At 40.6% G+C, this 23,537-nt stretch overlaps 1 protein-coding gene across 1 annotated transcript in view; it reads right to left on the bottom strand.

Moving 5' to 3' along the window:
• Positions 1-23,537, bottom strand: part of LOC117729500 (collagen alpha-1(XXIV) chain) — a 75,518-nt gene that overhangs the window by 9,960 nt on the left and 42,021 nt on the right. Inside the window, exons 24-45 of the mRNA XM_034530630.1 lie at positions 22,901-22,945; positions 19,923-19,976; positions 18,768-18,821; positions 17,272-17,325; positions 16,667-16,720; positions 14,309-14,362; positions 13,868-13,912; positions 12,468-12,512; positions 10,122-10,175; positions 9,413-9,466; positions 9,226-9,279; positions 8,892-8,945; positions 7,294-7,347; positions 6,735-6,842; positions 5,937-5,990; positions 5,450-5,557; positions 4,017-4,070; positions 3,105-3,158; positions 2,912-2,968; positions 1,881-1,934; positions 1,206-1,259; positions 643-696 (exon numbers count right to left, since the gene is read on the bottom strand). Of these exons, the coding sequence (XP_034386521.1) occupies positions 643-696; positions 1,206-1,259; positions 1,881-1,934; positions 2,912-2,968; positions 3,105-3,158; positions 4,017-4,070; positions 5,450-5,557; positions 5,937-5,990; positions 6,735-6,842; positions 7,294-7,347; positions 8,892-8,945; positions 9,226-9,279; positions 9,413-9,466; positions 10,122-10,175; positions 12,468-12,512; positions 13,868-13,912; positions 14,309-14,362; positions 16,667-16,720; positions 17,272-17,325; positions 18,768-18,821; positions 19,923-19,976; positions 22,901-22,945 (1,272 nt within the window). The remainder of the gene's footprint in view (positions 1-642; positions 697-1,205; positions 1,260-1,880; positions 1,935-2,911; positions 2,969-3,104; positions 3,159-4,016; positions 4,071-5,449; positions 5,558-5,936; positions 5,991-6,734; positions 6,843-7,293; positions 7,348-8,891; positions 8,946-9,225; positions 9,280-9,412; positions 9,467-10,121; positions 10,176-12,467; positions 12,513-13,867; positions 13,913-14,308; positions 14,363-16,666; positions 16,721-17,271; positions 17,326-18,767; positions 18,822-19,922; positions 19,977-22,900; positions 22,946-23,537) is intronic.

Below are 23,537 nucleotides of genomic sequence, written 5' to 3'. Positions count from 1 at the left end.
CCAACTCAGTTCAGCCTCGAGTCCTAGTGCCAAATTTGAAGAAATTCACTCAAGCATTCCTGAGATAAAGCCTTCACAAGAATGGCATGGACGGCCATAAGGACAAGCTGAAAGCATAATGCCTTGGGCCAAGTCTGTTACCGGCTCAAAGGCATTAAAAAGGGCATCTTAGATCAGTGGGATCAAGAATTTAGGGTGGCCATGAAAACTCGCTGTATTTTTTCCCTTCTCCATAACAAATATTCCATCATAGCTGCAATGAAATCATCAACCACAGAGGTCACAGAGACTTTGTACTTGAATGCTCATCTGGTAACAGGTGAAAAATATGGTGCTTTGGACCAACGTCTGTGGTTAGTCTTTCATTTTGGCAGCAAACTAAATGATTTTTCTTCATCCTCAGAGTTATTTATAAATCCAGCCAAACCAAACCCAACTGACAGTGGCTAAACAAGGCAGCGTTAATAGATTTATTGGCTAAACCCCTATTCAGTACAAAACAAGCAGCCTGCCAGTAGAAACATCCTGATACTGACACCATTGATCGTATGTGCAGGGAGGAGACCAAGTCACTCCTTGCTTTATAAATGAGAGAAATATTGTACATTGGTTTTCCTGTTATCGGGGTTTGCATGGACTCACTAGAGATCCAATGTCTCCTTTTGGGCCTGATTCTCCAGCGAGGCCTGTTGATCCCTAAAGAAGACAAAGACACACACAAACAATAATACAAAGATGTTGTAGGAATCCATACGATGTTCAGTTTTCACATAAAACAACATTATTGGCAAATTACACAATGGAATAAATGGAGTCCCACTTTATCTACACTGCTCCTTCTTAATCCAAGTCTGTCCATTGTTGACACTCCATGAGGCCAAATTGCCTTTTTAGCACAAAATTCATAATCCCCCAAATAATCCCTGTGCTTTAAATGACTGTATGCCCAACTCTTGTGTCACCCTTAGGAAAAGACATTTACATAATTCACATAATGAACCCAGCTAATGGAAAATGCTCTAAAAAGAAGATGTTTTTTGTTCTTTCAACACTTTCAATCTTTTTACATCACTGTTTATAGTTGAAGCGCACCACAATGGGTCCAAAACCACTGGCATGGTGATTCGAATGCACGTACCAAAAACATGTAAAAGTTCCATTGTTATATACTATAGCTACTGTGCCACGCATATTTACTGACTTACCGGTGGGCCTTGTGGTCCAACAGCTCCACGAAATCCAATGGTACCAACATGGCCCTGAAACACAATTAAATACAAGATGATAGTTTTCTCTCTGATTCTTGATCCTCATCAATGGTGAGATGTCTGGGAGATATGACTTGTACATGTCATTCCCGCTTTCTTCACTAAACAAAGATCATCTCTCCCAAAGCAATACCATGAAAAAATTATGATTTGGACCAACTGCATCCTTGGTAGTTTCCTTAATAACTTCTGATTATAATTAATAAGAATATAGGGAGGAATAGAGGAATAACACATTTATGATAGATATATGATGTGTATTGTTATCATCAGCTAAATCACAATGCTGTAGCTACAGACCACACTCTACAGACAAGTAACCTACATACCCACTTGCTTGCACTTTGAATGTGTGCGTGTGTATATTCATAAGAGCAAATAATCCTGAACCTGAGAGGCATGAAAAACACCAGATTTGTGAGGCCTTATTGCTGGGAATGTGGTAATCCTCTCCACACATGTGTGGTCTGCCCTTACCGTACCTGAGCAGAGCAGTAATTGTTGGAGACAAGAGTATGAACAATCAAGTGGACACACACACACACACACACACACGCACACACAGTGGTGACTGTTTGATATGTCCAGTGTTGATTTGATGGTTTTGTCTACCTGATATCCTTCATCCCCTGGCTCTCCCCGCTCGCCTCGTTCTCCTGGGGGCCCCTATGTAGACACATGCAAACACATGAACACACATACTGTACTGTACAGTCATGCCTTCATTTATACCCACAAAGCCTTGATTGAGACGGGCAGCTACTTAAAGACAGAGTCACTGGTCAGGCCAACACACATGTTGTATGGATGTGATCTGTGAGTCTGGATCTTTACTGGAGTCAAATGGAAAGGCATAATTTCACCTTGAACGTTACTTTCAGACAATCTTGGTTGGGGCTGCAACAAGACACAGGTTACCATTGTATTGGTCATGCTACAGTATATACTGTAATACTGTGCCAACTGGATAATCCAATACTACTCATATGGTAGGTTACCATCTCGACCCCTGGAGACTTTCACTGACTCGATTGTTAATGCTACGTCGGCCTGTCTCAGTGGTGATATTATGATCCTCATAATACTGTATGTATAACTAGACTTGTTGACACGCCTTGATCCTCTTGATCAAGGAATTACTTTGTTTTCTTGGGAGCAAAATCCTTGAGTTAACTTTGGCTGAGTAATGGCCCTCACTGACACTAATGCGCTTGTCAAAGACACAAACGTTTTGTATGAATGCAGAGTAATGAAGCCGGTTTAGTTTTAACTGTCGAACATTTGTGTTCAATGTTGTGAAAAAGACCTCTATTTTCATTACTGGTGAATATAAGAGCTCTCACAATGCTACGCTTAACCTTTACCTTGTATAACATGTTGTACTTGTTTATGCTCAGCCCGCAATGAGCAGAAAAGATTTGGGTCGCATTGATAATCGGGGTCCATATTTATGACCGGTTTAAGAACAGAAATACTGATACATGTCAATCTGGAGGGACAACAATGTGTGTACTTGGTGTTTAAATCAGGAGTTGATCTGGATTCATTTTTATTTTAAGTTTCAATGGGATACTTAAATGGCTTGGACTAAACAGAGTGTGTTAGAAATCAGAAAGGAGAGTTTAAAGGAAAGCAAAACCTACTGGTTCACCTAAGGGCCCTGGGAGTCCTGGGGTCTTATTGTCCTCGCCTGGATAACCCTGGAATGCAACAACAAACACACAATCACACAAGCAGACATAAGATTTTGCAGACAGTACACTGAAGTACATTTCACCTAAAACCAAAAACACTGAAATAATTCAATTTCAAACACTAGTTGAGGTATCATTTTACCTTTTCACCTTTAGGCCCTGATGGTCCAATGGGCCCAGGCTTGCCAGAGTGACCCTACGAAAAAGAAAACTGATTATTGGAGCAAACAAAGCCACCGCACTTCTACTGGCTACAGCATGTTTCTTGGAAAAACACGAGTTAGGCTGTCGACATATTAATCAAAGGTGTTTAATATACATCTCTTTGTAGAGATGCTCTTACTCACTTCAGGATTTGTGTTTTGGCACAAACCCAGAAATCACTCAGCAGAGTCAAGTGTGACAATATCTATGCCTTTAAACACATTAGTTGAAAGGGACATAATGAACTTGAGGTGCCCGGTTCAAGTTATGCAACCTAAACCCATTGATGTTGGCATTGAGCAGGATGTAGAGTTGCCTTTAAAAAAATAGCTTAATTTTTACCGTGTTTGATTGCACCTCTCATTTTTATTCTTGTTGTTATTTGTGTAGTTTTATTTCCTGGTATTTTGTGTTTATTGAACAATTAAAAATAAAGAGTAATGTGAAATAAAAGAATGATGCGTCTTCAGCACATAGGATTAAGGGACAAGGCTACCAAGGGAGGTGAGAAAGCTTGATTGAAAACAGCTATGTTGAGTTAAGATCTCTATTATAAGTGTATGTATGAAGTTCCTTGAAGCAGGGTTAAGTTTGATGAGATAAAACTTGAACAGCTGCTTTTTACTTGCCATGTTGCAGATTGTAGGGGAATCCTGGATTTTCCACAAAAGTTTATCTAAACTTTGTAATCCTCCTCTGTAGGATAAGCCCCCAATGAATGTAAGCAGAGTGGGATGTGCGTGCCAAAGCTCAGACCAGTCAGGGATTAAACTACCCAGTAAAACCTGTACAGTATGCATGTGTACATTGGCAAATGGATCTTGTAAAACCACAGATTGGAGAAACTCACTGTGTATCCTGCCAGCCCTGGTTGCCCTTCTATCCCCATGACTCCAGGCCGACCCTGGAAGCAATGCAGAAAATGCAGACAAAATAAGAGAGTGAATCTTTTCCAGTACTGTTGTTTTTGCTTATTTTAGTCTGGCTGGTCCAGCTCAAATTAACCATGGCTCGGCCTCAAACAGACACAACTGCGAACTGAATCCTGTGCCTGGATCTGTGTCATGATGGGGATATAAATCTTTTTTTCTCCACAACAATCACAACACGGTCTAAGTGGTTCTGTTGGGAAGACAGCTGCCTTTCCCTGTAAAGATAAAAAGAAAAATAGATGTCTTCCTCTGGATTTCATCCTGCCTTGTCTTGCTCTTTCTCCGACTTGGAACAAAGAGGGGCATTTGATGCTTCGCTCTTTAGGGGGAAAATGTAGCTCCTTTTATGTGGATGTCCAATCTGTGTTTATGGTAAATGTAGTCAATATAATCAATACATTCCTCAGCTTGGATGCTCTAGTAAGGCAGATGGCATGCTCCAGTCTAGATGATGCTTAAACACACAACTTCCTTGTTCTCTTTTCGATTGTATTGCAAATTGCGAAAATGGCCAGCGGGACCCTCCAGAACCGAAGCTGCCGAGAGCAGCGTAGCTCATTTTAAGAAGAGCGGAGCCAGTACTGTGGGGTGTGTGTGTATTTATCTGTGTGTGTGTGTGTGTTTGTGTACGTGCTTCCAGAGTGTGTGATGGAGTGAGAGAGAGAGAGAGAGAGTGACATGAATGAAGTGTGAGCAGACGAGAGAGAGCAATCGGAGAAGAGGAGAGTTTAAGTTTAGCAGTAAAGATATCGAGTGAATGTACAACAGAGTTTGCCGTTTGTGCACAAATAAATGCAAAAGCTCTTCAAGACCAACAGAAGTGTCCCGTCTCTTGTTCCCCGGGCTGCCGAGTGGTGTGACGAGGCGCACAGAGGCGACGTAAACTTGCGCTCAATGTGTCTTCGTACATACAGGCACTGACTGCATGGCTCAGCTTTCTTTTTAATATAGTATACACTGAGGAATGTATTGGTAATTACCTGCTTAGATGCATCACATTACTTGTAAAAGTACCTGCGTGTCACTGCGGTCCAGTTCGATGCTGGTGTGATCCTTTCTATTCACTAACAACACACTGTAAGCCCCATAACATGCACACTACACCTTTATTTGCATAATCCCGTTCTCTACGGTGTGACTCCTGCACTCTTGCAGCCTGCCAGCTGCTGCCAATCAAATATATGTCATGTCTTTTTTCATTTGATAATAGAAATGTATTAAGAATATTTTTAATTTTTTTTACAAAATGTTACTTCAGTGGATCTTTACCATTGCTCATCTCAGTCCAAAAATGTCAGTCCGACTGAGACAGGATTAAGTGAGAGGAAACACAGGGAGAACGGGAACTCACGGGTGTGCCTCGCGTCCCCCTGGCACCTTTCAGCCCCAGCTCGCCTGGCTGGCCGATGTCTCCTCGTGCGCCGATCTCACCAACCAGCCCCAGAGGACCTCTCTCTCCCTGGAAAGAAACAGATTGTCAATGGGGGATGAAAAACAGCAACCCCGAGATACCAATATGGAGAAAATCCTTTTAAGTTGAAAGTTAGCTTTCAACCTCCTTTAACGGCACAAAGCATCCATTCTGTTTGTATTGTCCTTCAGCAAGAAAATAAATCCATACGGGCGCTTAAGGATATTTGTCTTGAATGCTGGTTGCAGTTAGTTCTCATAACTCCAGTCAAAAACTTTGCATTTGAACCAAATGATAGGTCAGGCAGCTGAAAGAGATGTTCTAGTTCTCTGCAACCACCTGAACGCCAAAGGAGCTTGGACTCTGTCCTCTTAGTTCCTGCTGTTTCCTAATGGAGAACAAAGGTGGTGGTGAACAAGGTCCTTACCTTCTTTCCGTGCCGTCCTCTGTTCCCTAGTGGCCCTAGTTTTCCTTCTGGCCCCTGTAGGAGATGCATGAAATGATTACCACAGACATTAAACATGTATTCTATAACCAGAGGCATTGATAACTGAACCTGATGTCTTATGAAAACCAGACATTATTCTGTGCAGAAGCTAATTGCTTGTACTCTACAATGCCATTCGAAACGTTTACCAGCTTTATCAGCTCACATGTTTGTTTTCACAGTTCCCTCATAGAGCGTTGTACGTGTGCCATGAATCTGTCTTCCTTCCTGACCCCTGTGACCTTCCTGCCCCTAAACACCTGTTGATACATCTGGATCTGCTTCTCACAACAAGCAAGCACTTAGACTGAAAAGACTTTGACTGATGTATATCATGCATAGATTATGGATGCTAAACATTCCCAATCTATGACATTGTGACTTTTACTCCCCTCGTACAGAGGCTTTGTTAAAGAGAAGGCTGACCCCTACTGGGACACAAGAGCAGTATTTGGTTCAGAGCACTTTTGTGATCAGCTCAGTCAGTTGCGGGAATATAAAATACTGTGTGATTTATTTTGCCATGTCTCATCAGCTGTATGCTTATGATCCATCAATCTCTTGTTAGCTCTCACATAAATAACCACAATAACCCCCTAGAAAACAGAGTGTGTCAATTTCTCAGTGAATCAAGAAAGTCAATACAGGCAGCATTTTCTGTGACAGTCATTTTCTGTCAAAAGGTTGTTTTATTGAAATTGTTGTATCTGGCAGTTTGGAAACATAAAATAAACTTACACGAAAGCCCTGTTTCCCAGGCCCTCCAGGTAGTCCGAGGGGCCCAGGCTCTCCTTCTATTCCTTTGTCCCCAGACCCTCCGATTGGCCCACGCTTACCAGGCTCACCCTGATTGGCACGGAGAAAGAGAGGCAGACAACCAGCGAAAACACAGTGAAAGACAGTTAAATTATAATTTTGTAATTTTCATATTACATACAGAGACAGGTCAATAGGTCAGACAACCTGCGGTGCTCAGAAACAAGGCTTTATTGGGATTGTTTTTATTTAATTTCTTTTCTTTTCTTTATAACCCATTCAAATGTAGCGTGGAATTGGGTGGATTGGTGTTCTTAGTGTATTGTGGTGATATTCAAAGGATGACTTGAAGTAACTTTTAATAATTCTCAACTAATCTCTTTATTGACCTAAAGCAAGCAGTCTATACTGAAACCACACATTATTGTTATCATATTGAGAACCCTGCTAGAAACAAATCCATCATTTTGGCTCAAGGCTTGATTTTCTTTTTAAGAAAAGAGTCTAGTTAAGTTAACAAAGACTGTCTTGTTATGTTTACCGTGGCTCCATCTTTTCCTTGAGTGCCATCTTCCCCAGGGGGACCAGGAATACCCTACAACAATAACAACAACAACAAAGCCTCTTCACTAATGTAAAACGTGACATAACAACTGTGAGAACTGTGACATTGCTATTGTGATGGCAGATAAAATGTGCAAATACTGCACAATAAACCCAAGCAATAAAACAATGGAAGGCGTAATAATAACACTAAAACATGTAAACGATAAGTATTAAACAAAGGAAGCCTGACAGCAAGTTAAAGTTCTCAATTGTGGTTTAAAAATGTTTTCTTGCCAAGAAGAATTATATATTGGGAGCAAGTGCAGGTTAGCTAAAAATGGGGTAATGTGCTTTCTCTCTTGCTTTAGTAAAAAGCCTGACAGCAGTGTTATGAATTCATTGTAGTTTCTCAGTGGATCCGTAATAACAGGGACTCTGGAAAAAGCTGTTGCTGTTGTTAGCATCTCAAACCCTGGACCAATTTAAATAAATATATATGCACAGCAAGATATTACTCATGGATTATATTTGTATAGATACTGTATATATAAGTGGGTAAACAACCTCATTATAAATGTGTAGAATGCATATCTTTTGAACATGAATAATTTTCTCTAGGCTATCAATGTATGCAGCTGTCAAGGTTCTCAGGCTCTCAGCATGGAAAACAGTACAAACTGCAGCACACGTGCTGACAGACTAACAGTGTTAGCTCAGTGTCTTTGGGGGGAACTGGAGGATGCATGCTGGGATGCCATCACCAGCCGCAACCGCTGTGTGAGAGCAGAGGTGTGGCCACGATATAACCAGTGGGCCATGCTCACATGCACTAAAAAGCATGCACAGCGGGCCCGGCTAAAAAAGCTTGGATAACAAAACAGCAATTTAGCAAACAGATATTTGCTGCTATATTAATGTTCTGAATGTTGTATATTGCTTCTTGAACACCAGGCTGGAAAGCCAAGTCTTCAACTGCCCTCTCTGGTTGAATGTTTTAAGGCAGTTTCTCTTCTGACTACAGCCGGCATTACACCGAACAGTGACGTCACGGGGCCCTGAACAGCACCAGTGTATCACTGCATCGAGGAGAGGAGGTAAACCACAGGAGCTCACACAATAAAGATCTTAAGGCCAGGTTACATTAATCTTTTAGTTCTATGCCACAAAATAAGAGAGATAGAGACACAGTAGAAAAGATTAAATGAATCCCCACTGTAATGACAATTTTAGTGACTAATAAACAAACTTTGCTCTGGGAACATATGTATGAAGGAGAGATAAAGCATGTCTTTAATCCAACTGACAGTTGGATTAAGATAAAATAATTCCTATGGACCATATGGACAGTTTCTCACGCATTTATTTGATCTTCCTTCAGTTTGAGTAACCTTGTTAACGTGTTGAGTCTAATTCTGTGGACAGAACAGTATGATGAGACTCAGGCTGTGCTATTTATACAGTCCATTGTTCTGCTTTCCTCGGGCTGGGGATTAGACATTGTCGTCAAAAAGAGGGGGAGTAAATATACGACCGGATTTGATTTAGCCAAACACAAGGAAGGAAGGGATTAGTGGGATGTTTGCAGTTACTCACACTCGTTCCCTCCTGTCCCTGTTCCCCTTCAGCTCCTGGAGGCCCAATCTCACCCTGCAGGGACACAAAACAAACCAAGGGGCTGTCTGGAGGTCAAACACACTAATATGTGCATGCACACTCGCAGATTTAAACCAACCACTGATACTTGAAGCTGGGACCATGTTAGACTTGACAATGAGCTGTTGTTTCACCCAAGGTTACAGATATGTCAAATTATCTGTGCAAGGTCACATAGTTTCACATTGCTGGAGGGGGTAGGGACTGAAGCCCCACATGACAAATGTTTTCTAAGAAGCAGAGGCAAAAAAAAACATGACACGGTCGTACTGACTTTTGACCCCGGCTCTCCGATGGCACCCAGTTCCCCCTCAGCACCAGGCCCACCCTAAAAAGATGAAAAACAAATGGGAATGAGTCATATTTAAGTTGTACCGTATACATAGGAATGTCAACTTTGAAAAAAACCAAACCCTGAATAATAAATTGATTTATGTGAACTAATTCTTAATGAAAAGTACTTCGGGTCCTTGCTCTCCATCAGGTCCAGCTTCTCCAGAAGGTCCTTTGGGTCCCTGCAAGAAAATTAACCATCATAAAATGCCTTAAGCAGCTTAAGCAGTCAAATTATACAATAATAACATTATTGGATTTGTTAGATTCAGTAAATCGGGTAATATAACACCAGTAAACGTAATATCCAAGTCTAGCATATAATGGCCAAACAAAAACATGCAGTTGAATGTTTAAGTCTGTAGAGGAGGGAAAGCTGAGAACTGAGAGTGCCTGGAGTAAAATTGAAGACCAGCCAAAGGCAAGATGAAACACATAGCATAACATAAACCGTGCCTCCACTGTTATTGGAACGTCCTACCCTAATAAATATTTGCATCAGATTGTTTGACATTCTTTATGTTCCTAAAGGGTTGGCTTATTTCCAGGAAAATCCAGAACTTGAACACTAATCAAGGAGGGGATGCACAAGGTGTCGTGCTTAAAGGTGTGCGTAACATAGCGAGAGGAAGCAATAAACAGTGAAATCTAAATAACTTCACCTCTCAAAGTGTTTAATTTCTCTTAATTAGCAACAACAGAGAGAAGTTTGAGAAACCCTTTCTCCTGAAACCTTTGTTATAGATTCCGGACAAGTCGCTTTTCAAAATGTAGCGTTTGTCTGTAGTTTCCTGAAACGAGGCCGTCAATTGGACCGTTGGAAGACGGCATACTTACTGGTTCGCCGTGGGGTCCATTCTCCCCGGTGTTGCCTGGAATACCTGCTTTACCCTGGAAACACACAGTCAAGTACAGCTGCAATCAGTTGTGTCATCACGGAAAAGGAGCAAAGAGAAAGCTTGGCTTTGACCATGGTCCTCTTCTCATCGTGATCATAAACCATTATAAGCAACGTAACCACAAACATGTGTCAAATATTTCAGTGCTGCCTAATGCCTCGAGACACGGCACAGGAATTCGTTGATGCAATACAAAAGGATTTGGCTTTCCCGCAGTGTCAGATGTTTTTGTATTGCAAATATTGTGTGACCATGTTTAGACGAGACACCCTCATTTGAAACCGTGTTTATTCGATGCAGAAATATATGTTCCAAAATTTCACGAGATAGCAAAGAATTCAGTAGCATCAACCATTAGCTGTAAAATAAATTGGTTTACAAACTATCGTGAAACATTACAACCGAACTCATGACAATTAACGCTCAAAATACACACATATATATATCTTAAATGTCTCAAGCTGTGTGAATAAGGTATTTTACGAGTGAATCTGGATCAATTAAAAACAAGACAAAATAACAGAGCAGGAAAAACATTGAAATCTTCTCACAGCTCACGCATTATGTAACGAGCCAGCGAGAGCAATTGTCAACACTGTGAGTGTTGAAAGTAATATTTACACGATTTTAGGGAGACAAAAAGATTTAAGGAATCTGCAGTATAATACAGCGCTTTGTGACAACAACCACATTCACTGACAACAGCTACTAAAAAATAGCATTCTGCACCAAACTTAATGGCCTTGGACATCACATATTCCTTTTTAACTATAGAGTACAGAAATTGTGAGGAACAATACATAATAGATTTTTATGGAGCTTTTTTATAAAATCAGACACAAGATGGCGCTATGAGTCCAGAGGTGGAGAATGTACACGCTTCCCTCCACTATAGATAGAGTGTGTAGTGGGCACGTTTTGAGAAGGGGTGGATCTTCATTGAACATCAGGCAGCATGTGCTCAGGAGGACAGGTCACAACTAGTCACAGCTATGTGTGGATGCCCAGATGGCTAATTGGAGAGCGAGAGCACAAACCTGCATGTGTGTGTTTGTGTGTCAGAGTAATTACAAACAACTCTGAAATGTCAAATGTTGCCAAAATGTGATTAAAGAATGTGGGGAGCAGCTCATTTGTCAGTGGAAAGGCCAAACAACTGAATGCCGCACGGGGTTAGGCATGCAGGTGAAGGAGCTTTTAATCTGACTGGGAATCGTGCTCTGTAAATCCTGCCATAAATGGATGAAACAAACTGATACATACTGTGGATATAATGATCCCCATTTGACTATTAGACAGCCCACTTGAATCAGTGTTTGAATCTGTTTTTGATTGTTTTTTGCATATTTCTACCATCTGTGGAACATCAGTTATTTCATCCTTTCGCAGTTAAAAAGCAGTTAAAAAGCATATAAAACGACCATACAGCATTGTCTTCATGGTAAAAATAGAAAAACAAAAACAAGAGTCTGCTGGCTGAATGGTGCTTCAAAGGTGCCAAAGGTCTGTCTGCTTTGTGGTACTATACACCAGAGTCAATGTGTGTCCTCTGAGGTTGATGACGTCTAACTATTCAAAGTGGAGCCTGACCAATAAATCCGCTGGTTGATATCATGAACCATTATTACCTGGATATATTGGTATTGTCCCAAATGTCAGTGGATAGGAAACAACAAATGGCACTGCAGAAATGCCATAGATATGTTTGTGGGCGTATAGACACAGTTTTGCCATTACAGGATTTGTCCACCAGAGAGCACTGACAAGTTCATTTTTCAACTGTACCATGTCATCTGCTCCATACTGCACATATCGTGGTCACAGTTCTTCAATTAAAACATATAAAACAAATGAATGGCTTGTCTAAACTGTAAGCATTGTGAACAGTGTTACATTCACACTCAACGTATATGAAGAATTACTCATAATGTGTTTAATTCAGAGGCAGGAAATGCAGCCCAAGTTTCAGTTATGTTTGAACGATGTGTTCAACACCACCGGCACACACCTGTTGAATAAGGGAGAGTGGATGCACATTTGTTTTGATTGTGCTTGGAAAAAATGCACAGTGCCTTCTTTTAACTATGATAACTTCCTCTTCAGTGACTTTATAGGTCCACACTCTTAAAGTCATAATTACATGCATCACCGGCCAAAGGAGGATGTGGACATGTTTTACAGGTGCATGGTGTGTGCTGTAATCATAGTGATGCTTCTTGATGAAGGGAAGAGGATAATTAAAGCTCTGAAGGAGACAGTCAGCATTCAGTTAAACATTACTTACATTCTTCCCTGGAGGGCCTCTCGCTCCTGGACTGCCAGCCTTGCCCTTCAGAAGAGAAATCTTTATTTTAATGATTACCAAAGACTTTAAATCAATGCAGCTGATTTAAATCTGTTTTGAGAAAAATATTGGCAACATACTTCCATGTCTGCGGAAGCACCACTTCAAATAAAGATTTGCTCATTAGTTTCTTGGGAATAAGATTGACAAAACCATAAAAAATGATTGAACCTAACTGTCATCAGCTCATAAAAAATAAGCCATTGGACATAATGTTTTGTTTACAAAGTTATGAAGCCCTTTAAGGATTTCATTTGTGTTGATTGTATTAGGATAATTGAGCGATATTGTCTGCAACAGGCAGTAAAATATGGCCACATAATTCCTTTGATAATTCATTATGAAATATTAACATGACAACTAGAAACAAAGAAAGAAAAGAAATGTACACTTTTATTGATCCCCGTGGGGACATTCTTCTCTGCATTTGACCCATCCTTAGTTATTAAGGAGCAGTGGGCTGCAGTGACGCGCCTGGGGAGCAACTGGGGGTTAGGTGTCTTGCTCAAGGGGAGAGCGGGGATCGAACCGGCTACCTCGTGGGAACTATTTGTGACACAAAGTGTTAGTATCGCTTTTAAATCATTTGCAATGGTAGTCAATTTAAAATATAATTTTCTGTCAGCTGCACTCAATGACCAGCACCGAAGGAGGCATCACATACAAACACATAAGCATATATTATGCATGAACATGACATGCCCACTCCTAGAGTGGCTGTGCTGATATACTGGATGCACAATTTTGGAAAAAGATCTTTTTATTAAAACGAGGCATTAGAGGCAAATCTGAAGCAGATATAGCTCAGGGTTCTTCTCTGAAAGATTATATATATTATATTATATTATATTATATACATAATAACTGCATTTGGGAATAACCTGATACAGCGGTGAAAAGACAAAAGCCCACTCTGCCAATACAAACTGATTAAAGCCTCGCCAAGCTTTTACAGAGGCCCGAGGGTTTTACTAGATGTGCTAATGTCTTTTCCATGAGGTGAGTGTGCATCTTCAAACGTGATGAGCATGTTAACCTCGAAGGCTTCAGGATGATGCCTTTTTATGAAAATGATTATTCTTGGCTTTAGAGGAAGGTGAGTAAATACAAATTAGTCTTCTCATTTCTTCAGAGCCTGAAGTCTTCATCCGGAAATGTGTTACGCAGACAATTTACAGTATCATAACCATTCAGCAGATACATTACAAGTATGTTTAATACTTCCGAGTATAAACTTTGCAGCATGTTATTTAATCTACTTTGCTCTTTTCCTGTCTTTCTCTAACACAAGCTAGTATAAGACGAAAGACAAAAAATAAAGTCTGCATAAGACTACTCACTATGAATCCTGGCTCTCCTTTTTGTCCAACGTCGCCCCTTTCACCCTGCAAAAAAAAAAAAAGGTATTCAATTCAATTCAGTTTATTTTGTATAGCCCAGAATCACAAATTACAAATTTGCCTCAATGGACTTTACAATCTGTACACATTCGTCCCAGGACTTCACTTCGGATCAGGAAAAACTCCCAAAAAAACTCCAAAAAAATACTTTCACAGGGAAAATTACACATTTTGGAAAAATGTGGATGGACTAAAGAAATAAATCATCCATATGATGTGACAAATCATTTGACTGAGGCAGTGTTTCCAAGTGGAGCAAATCATTTCAGCTGTAATACTGTGGCTAATATACAGGAGGATGAACATATGTCTTGCAAAAGTACTACTTTCATCCAATCTTCACATGCACATGTGAAGATACAGGGTGGTGTGCATGTTTACCTTGGTGCCCTCGGGGCCTGGTTCTCCCAGTAGGCCATCTGGACCCAGGGGCCCCTATGCGAAAGCAGCAAGAGACACACATTTCATCACTCAAAGAAGAATGAGCATTACAGGCATACATACTTCAAAGCATCTTACATAAGATGATATGAATATATACAATTAGCTTGGAAATAGCACCGAAAACAGTCATCATTCTGTATCTTCCCCACTTCCAGGGGTTTCCAAGCAATGTCATCACCACACAGTGACAGATACACATCTGTAAACACTGCCCAAGACCCTCCCCTTTTCTCTCCTGTCCACTCTTTCAGGACTTTTTCACATCCAGCCTATCTGTTGTGTCCATCTATGTTATACCTCGTTCTTTGATGGCTCTCTATCGGTTCCTATTTTGTCTTCAGTCTGACTGCTTTATGTATCTCTCTCTCTCTCTCTCTCTCTCTCTCTCTCTCTCTCTCTCTCTGTTCTTTAATAGTTCATCTCTATCTCCAATCTTGGTTTAAAGCTGATTGAGGTCATCGTTTCTGCCATGAGACCAATGCTACTGTAACTTGTGGTCTATCCTTGTCAGTGTTTCACTGATTATTCTCAATTAGTTAACTGTAAGAAGTTAAGAAATTAATTAGTTACAAAACAGCATCTGGCCATAGGTTGTGATAAATTCATTGCCATCATTAATGTGTGATTCGAAGTTAGTCTGACTAGTACGGAGGCACATATTGACAACATATTATGGTCCACAAGTTATGAAACAACAGTTTATCTACAGCAACATATCTGAAGCAGGTGAGGTGCATTTCACTGAAAGTGGTCAATAAAATGAGGAAGTGGAATTGGAGATAGATTAGATAAGACGGTAGCAACTCATAATTCAGAGGAGGCAGTAACTGTTTTCCCACGACGACAAAAGACTTTAGAACTCGTGCAGGTGTGTGCCGAATAGGTGTAGGTGCTCACCGATGGATTCATCTCCAGAGTACGACTTGATAAGGTTGAGTGATAAGCTGTGCGGCGGTTTCATTGTGCTTCCTTTATGTTGCATCCTAATCTCTTATCGACACACCGTGTTGAGAAAGGAATTGTGTTTATGTATTTTACAAAAACAAAAGCGAGAAGGGGAAAATATTGTGACTTTGGTTCAAATGACTAACCCTTCACAATTTTCATTGGTCCTGATGTGCCTCGGCAATGGAGACGGACCACAGACGAGGAGGTGGGGGGGGTGAGGCTAACTATATCTTACCTCAGCCAGACAGGAAATGCAACCACAGACCGACACATGTATGTGTTACAGTAAACAACACAGGCCGTGGTATGTTAAGTACTGCCACATGTTTTGCTTGGCGAAATGGAAGTGAATTATAGATAAGTGATGAAGTGTAGGAAGTGGTGTGGTATTAAGCAGCCCTACATTGGCTTCTTAGTGTTCCTCGTCCATTGTCCTGCATTAGCTTTAGTCATGTAGCATTGTGAGGCAGTCTGTCGCTCGAAAATAACAAAATATTAATGTGTGAAAATAAATATTCATAGCTGTATATACATTGCTTCTTGGTCATGTGCTTTGGCAACTGTTTAGGAAGTATAATATATTTATTTAGTATATACTGTTAGAGAGATTAATACTATATTGTATTAGTCAATAACTGTCAATGGTGAATAAAAACTTGGATTGAGTTTTTGTCCCAGAATTTAAAGCACAATCTATTTAGTTTATACTACTGGGCTTTTAAAAAAATGTTTTGTTTAAGTGCACAGGCACCAACAAATATTATTGTGTTTCAAAGACCCAGCAAGTTGGCCAAAGATCTATTTTATCCCATAATTTATGCTGCTCTTGAATTAAAACTATTTCATTTTGCTTTTCCTAAGGCAACACACACACACACACACACACACACACACACACACACACACACACACACACACACACACACACACACACACACACACACACACACACACACACACACACACACACACAGTCTCTATGAGTTGTATCTATTTGAAGATGATCTTTACCTCCTCACCTGAAGGTGTCATTCACCTCTCAGCCACATGATGTCTCACCAGTGTTACCTCTCCAAATTAATTTCACATTACCATAATGTCTTTCAACATGAGATTGGCTTATGAAACAGTTATAAATTCACCTATGAAGACGCTGGAGCCAAGCAGGGAAATCACATGTCTTAAATTGCTTTAAACTTTGGTTTGTGGAAATTAAGATGTGATGCAAAACAGATCACCAATGGGTTTAATAAGTGAAGTTTCCATGAGTTGTTGAGTTAATGTAAGCTCACATACATATTACACAAAGGACACAACTAATGCCCCAAAGGTAAAGGTTGCTCTTACCCTCCTGCCCTTTGGCCCAGCAATGCCTGGACTACCCCTCTGCCCCTGTGGACCCTGGGAGAAAAAACAAGACAGACACAAGTTGGATCGGAGGGAGAGAATAAAGATTGGGAAATTGTAGTAATTTAGGAACGTTTTGACAGTGTTTCTTTGGCATAGTGCAGTTAGACAAACTATAAAATAAAGTGTGAATATTTACACAAACTAAATAGGGCAAACCCTCTCAACGTGTCTTTCAGCCCACATCAACACTCGAGGATGCATTACGAAGGCTTCAGCAGAACTACTGAACAATCGGTTAAGACACACTGTTTACATAAACTAAAGTGTGGGAAACAGGGAACGTATATGCACAATATGTATATGTGGAGATGTGCAAGGTTGGGCTGAAATTATTCCTCAAGAAACTTGAGTTACTGGATTTCACAAAATCCCCCTTCCCTTAATAATTGAAAGTTGCAGCCCCAGTGGAAGGAGTAAAAAAGGTTACCTTTTAAATAACACAATAATGTATAATAATACATTCTAAAACATTATTTGTAACATTAATTATAAAACAGTCACTATATGGTATTACACAGTGTTGAGGAGGGGATGAAACTTACCGTTGCACCTTGAAGGCCGATGTCCCCTGGACCTCCTGGTAACCCTGGATAGCCCTTACACCAACAGAAATAACAAACATTATAAAAAGGTAGACAAGATGTAATGGCATAGCGGTTACCATTATACACCGTATTCAAACTATGCTGCATTGGGGCAGCGAAAGCCCAACAGCAGTGCACGACTGTGCAGTAAAATGTTGATACATCTGCAACATCTGTGCATAGGAACTGTTTTTTTTATTACTTTGTCTTAAAATATGCTCAATACCCACTGGCAAAGGGGGACAGCTGGGTCTGTGGTTCTCGTTACAGCGCAACCCAATCACCCATTCTCATTTTGTAATAAATCGCTTTGAATGGCTTTTAAACCGAAACAGAACTTCATGAAATTAGCATCGTCATCTGTGGTGACACAGCCCAAAGTCAAACTGCCACCCTTTGCTAATGTGACTTCATTTTAGCACAAACTGGTTCACACAAATCATCGTACGTCTCTCTCTCTCTCTCTCTCTCTCTCAATAGCAGTGATTCAATCATCGAACTATTCAGCCAGGCAGCCACCAAATTAGTAATCCTCTTTTCCAGCCAGCCAATTAGTCAGGCTGCAAGCCATCTGGGTCAGGACTGTGGCCCAAAGCTACAGACATTGAGTTAGTCCAAGGTCCCAGGACAGTAAGGACAACCTCTCCCATGCAGCCGTACGGGGGACAGTGGACACACTGCTGCACCGGACTGCAGCATTGGGTTTTTTTCTCTCTCGGGAATCAATACTATCAAAAAAACACATTTTCCACAGTAGTGTGTGGGTTAATGTTGTAACATTTACCCTCTATTAACCTGCAAATATAAAAAAAAATGTACCAAACCCAACCAATGTTGGGCAAAAAACGAAAAAGACAACATTTCTTCAATCAGACACAAGAGTACTCGCTTTAAGATTGGACAAATGTGTTTTTTCCTCTTCCACTTGCCATTGAAAAAGTCAAACTCCAACCATTTGACACAACTGTATGCCACTGGGGCCTTTTACTGTCACAATGAGATACCGACCCGCCTCTGTATAATGTATACCATATTGAGTGATCCAAAAGAGTCACTGAAATAAAATCTGTATTTTTCATACTTATTTTCAGCATTATATTACTATGGGAAAAAAACAATTAGACACAGCCGAATTGTTAAGATCTACAAAAGTTGCAACGTTGAGTAATTTGAAACCTTTGAGGCCATGTGAGTCTGCATTCATTTTCATGAAATAAACATTGTAGGTAAAAAACATCTGCCAAAGATTACAGCCCAAATTGCTCAGTGGTTCAGCTTCACACTAATCATCCTGAGACATTAGTTAACTGAACAATGTATTAAAGCTTGGGTAGGCTGTTATAACTTTGCTGATTTATTGGAAATGCTTTTTTATTTTGTATAGTATGACTGTGGGGTTTACCACCTCTCAGACAAGCAGAGCCCTGCAGTACATCCTGTGTGACTGCACTTACCCGTGGCCCCTTCTCCCCGACTGGACCTGTTGGACCCGCTGGTCCTCGGTCGCCCTAGGGGTAAAAGAAAACACAGAAAGAGAGCTGATTATTAAACTTTGACCTGAAAGTTAACCACAAAAAAAAATCCTCCCTAACACTTTTCCTAATAAAAAGCTATGAAACTGGAGAGCAGCTTCCGAAATACAGAAGGTTAGATTAACACCTGGTTGAGTGAAGATTTAAAGCCAGCAGGTACTTGGAAACCCAGTTGGTGGCATATTGCGTTAAAAGCAAAGGTAACCCCGGGTGAGCAGTAAAGCTGCCGAGGTCTCCACTCTAACAACACGTGTGTCAGTCTTTAATCCTTCTGGAACTGTGTAACATGCATGACTGTACAAGTAGACTTCTAGTTCTTGCACTTCTATCAAACGGTGGAAAAAGTGTGAAGGCCCTGAATTGGAAAGAAAAGTCTAATCCAGAGATTGCTATTATGCAATATACACTATGAAAGGAATTTGGGGGCTGTCAAGGTATGGCTGGTGCTGACAGATTGAACCAGGAGAGGGATTCTGCATAAGAGGGGGCGGGGCGGAGGACAAACAAGAGTCTGACAGGCAGACGGCTTCCCATCACCAGAACATGTTCTGGCACACAGCTTCGAGATAGGAAGGGAAACAGGTTACGATTTAGACAGGAACAACGCAGAGAATAGGGGAGTTTTCTTCGAGGGCTGTTAATAGTCCACGTCCAGCCTTCTTTTAAAATAATGTCACCCGAGCAGGAAGGCTGCAGAGCACCTTCAAATATTGTATTTTAAACTGAGAGCGAGGCAGTAGATAAAGCCTCGGTGCAGATTACATCATGAGTTTTTTTAACAAGACTCATGCTGGCTGTGTGGTGCTATCCTTTTTCATGTGTTTTATGACCGCATATGCAGTAATATACTGTATAGATGTCAGCGCAGCACATGTCTAATGATACCAATCAGGAACAAATACACTTTTCTGATATAGTGACAAACCTGAATCTCCTGAATTAATCTTGACAGTACTTGCTTCTGCAGGGGTGGTGGATGGACGAGGGACAGTAATGGTGACATGGCTTTGACTTCATTGTTATTGATGTGGATGTGAGAGTGTTGAGTATTTATCAAAGCTAAAACACACTCCTTACCTTTTCACCAGAAACTCCCATCAGGCCAGCTATCCCAATGACGCCGAGTGAACCCTGGAGAGGAGAGGAGAGGAGAGGAGAGGAGAGGAGAGGAGAGGAGAGGAGAAAGTATTTCAGTGTAAGGGTCTGGTTCATTCATTGAATGGATATTTTGCAACAAACCTGCAGGTTTAATTTCCTTTTAAATGTTGATTTATTTACAATATAATTGTGCAGATGCTACTAAAAAGGAAGCGTTACATGTTCAAATAAATCCTTTTTTATCCCCAGTGTAAACTAGACGATTCCTGCTTCAGTTTAAAGTAAGAGAGAAAAACTAAGCAAAAGCAAATGACACATTAATATTTGCAAGTGAACATGGCTTACTATTAGTGGTTAAAAAACAGTTTTACAATCCATGTGGAATTGATAATAAAGGATTATTGAGCAAAGATAGCTATACAAAAGGTTGCAACCATGTTGTCTGGCATAAAGCAAGGATAACATATGTATTGTGCACAATATCAAAGATTGGGAATTTACTTGGATAAAGTGCATGCAAATGACTCCCAAAAGACACAAACTACTTTGTAAAAGAGTCCTCGGAGGGGAAAAGAGCAGCTAATGTAAATATGAAAGTTGTTGGAGGATCTTAACCACTTCCAGAGTCTGTGGTCTGGACCAGTGCCAGCCTCCAAATGTAAGACTTCGGTCGGCTGACATTCAGCCAGAAAGGGCAGCTGTACAGTAGATTTTGAAATCCTGTCATTGTCTTTACATTTTTTCTGTCAAAGTAAAACAAAACGTAGCGTAACTTAATGTGAAAATAGTAAAAGTATGAGGAATGGCCAATTAACAGAGTTAAATGCACTTATCACAAGCAAGCCACAATAATAAGTACACAGCACCACAGCATGTGCACTAAAGCCACCGGGACAGCATCTGAACCTAACTGAATTACAGTGTTACTGTAATAATTTATGACTGGACAATTACAGACCATTGTCTATCTTTTGGCCAACCGCAAAAGCCAGCATTGGTCAGACTGCGGCTCCCTCTGGTTGAGAGGGACAATTTCCATTGCTGCGCTTCCTCCTTGCAGAATGATATGTTCCCATAATAAAAAGGTTACACGATTCTACAGTGACTGATTCTTACTTCTGTCCCATTATAATACACTATATGTTCTTGTTATTTACTTTTATTCCTTTCTTTTTTTAGTTTTTAGCTCAGAGAACGAAAGGGAAAGCTAGAGTCAGAGAGTGAAAGACGGACACAAAGAAACTAAGAGTAACATAACAGATGGATAAAGTGAGAGAAAAGAAACAGACCACTAAGATAAACACGGTGAGATTTTGTTCCATTTGCTATTCCATAACTCAGCTAGAAATGTTATTCATTTATCATCTCCCAAACTGTATTATCCTGCTGGATGCAAGCAAAGCAGTTGAGTAACGGATTAGTAGCATAGTGTCTATGAAGGGATGCAGCCTGCAGGCATGGGAACAGGAGCTCGAAATTGACCTCAAAGCCCTTAATTGGGAGTCAAAGTGGGACAATGTGGTACACTGTATCATTTAACAGAGGGAAATTGTTTTAAAGGGGTTTCCATGTACCAGGGCCTTGACGTTGGAGCTTTTACAATACTGTTTGAAGGTGATCGGGTTTCTCAGACACAGCTTTGGTTACAAGAGTACTGGTACAACCATTAACCTTATAGTTAGAGAAGAACGACAGCCCAAGTCACTTAGTGAAGGAGTATTAAGGATATCTGTCACACGTGCCTCTTTCCTGTGCACACATGCAAGTACACACTGAGTCACTGACATGTCAACTTCATTTCTAAGCCCATCTGCGGTTGCCTTTGGTCATTGTGGACTGATACATGTTTTATTAGCTGTTGACAGGAGGTTGAGTTAAAAATGAAACACTCCTATCCGACAAAGACAGACGGCCTCCTTGCATCGACCCTGGATTAACCTGCACTATCAAACCACAGACTCTCTCAGTTTCTTACACATCTCATTTATTTGGAAAGTGAAGTAATGGCATTCATTAGAGCTTCCATGTGTCTTTGAGGCTTTTTTCTCTCTGCACAGCCCCATGTCTCCTCCTTGGCTTCAAAGGACCCTCTACTCAGTAAGTGCTTAATCCCTCTCATATGTGCACTGCAGCAACACAGTCCAACATGGCCCACTCGGTCGCCTCCACTATGAACAGAATGCAAATATTAACATTAAGGGGCCTCCGGGAAGGACGGACATCCTTTGGATGTTCAGAGCAGTTGTGCACGTTAACAAAGGGGATGCATGCCCCAACAATTCTCGAGAGTGTTTTTGCTGGGTATAAAACATCAACTGAAGCAGAAAGAACATACACATGGGACTGGGATTGATACAACCATCCTAGCACAGATGTTTTGGGACACTTGCTAAGCCATTTGATAGAAAAGGACCAACATATTTTTTGGGCACAAGGTTTTTTAACTTAAATTGGTATAGTTCATGACAACCTGCACCATTGACCAGACGTCAAACACTCTTTGGCAGGATTTGAGCCATAAACACGTTTGTAACCCACATGAGGTGACTTCCACAGAGGATCTCTGATTGGTGGTCCTTTTGTTCTACTGTGGTGGCCAATTTCATGATGAGAACCCTACGTGGTGGTGGGAGAGGCTCCGAATGTTTCCAAATGTTTAAAGTGGGTGAGGAAAACAGCGAGACGTCAGAAAATGCTTCTGCTACTTCCTCCACACTTGCCACACTGGAAGGTTTAATTCACTACAGGACTACATCATTAACTTAATAAAACATGGCCATTAATCTTTAAGCAAACTATTAAAACCTTCAAGGACAAGAACTAAAGCTAATAAAAGCTAGAGCACAGACTCCACAATGACACTCTTGAAAAGTGTTTAATGAGAAGCTACTGATCTGCAGCAGAAGGGATGTTAATTAATGTCAGTCCTGTAAAATTCAACTGCTAAAGCAACTTACTTGAGGTCCAATTTTCCCAACATTTCCCATGTCCCCTTTCTCTCCCTGAAAGCAGAAAACATCAAACAATGTGCTGGTTAGCTTCCTGTAATTAAAGAGATCTTTGTCACCATGCTGCCCTGCTCCTGGCAGGGTCACGAACATGGTGAAACTGGCACTCAGAGGCAAGCACTAGACAAAATAATAAAATATTAAAACACACTATACCATGATGATGACACTGCATTTGTGGTGTGTACAAAAGCCAATTTCAGCAAATAAAAAAAGGTGAGGAACAAGTCTGGAATGCTGTGGTTTGCAGGAGTAAAACACTGCGAACAAACTGCCAGTTAAATAAGCCATAAGACTGTCAGTGTCAGCGTTTTTTAAGATGAAGGCTGTCCTGGTAAATATTTTCATTTGTTTCGAATCACAGGTCTACAACAATGTGAATGCAGGAAGCTACCAAGAAGAAAAAATAGGCCAAGCGCAATCTATTACAACACATACACAGGCATTCTTTTCATTTTTCTTAATTTCTCAATGTCTAATAATTTGTCATGGCAAGTGATGTAGGCAAAAATAACTCGGTGGAATAATATTTATCTATATCTTATCTCGTTCATTCTCAAGCAAAATAAATCTAAATTAAGACTCA

Source organism: Cyclopterus lumpus, chromosome 4 (assembly GCF_009769545.1).
Source record: "Cyclopterus lumpus isolate fCycLum1 chromosome 4, fCycLum1.pri, whole genome shotgun sequence".
In the NCBI taxonomy this organism is placed as follows: domain Eukaryota; kingdom Metazoa; phylum Chordata; class Actinopteri; order Perciformes; family Cyclopteridae; genus Cyclopterus; species Cyclopterus lumpus.
Note: the sequence above shows the minus strand (reverse complement) of the source record. Positions and strands in the feature narration are given on the sequence as shown.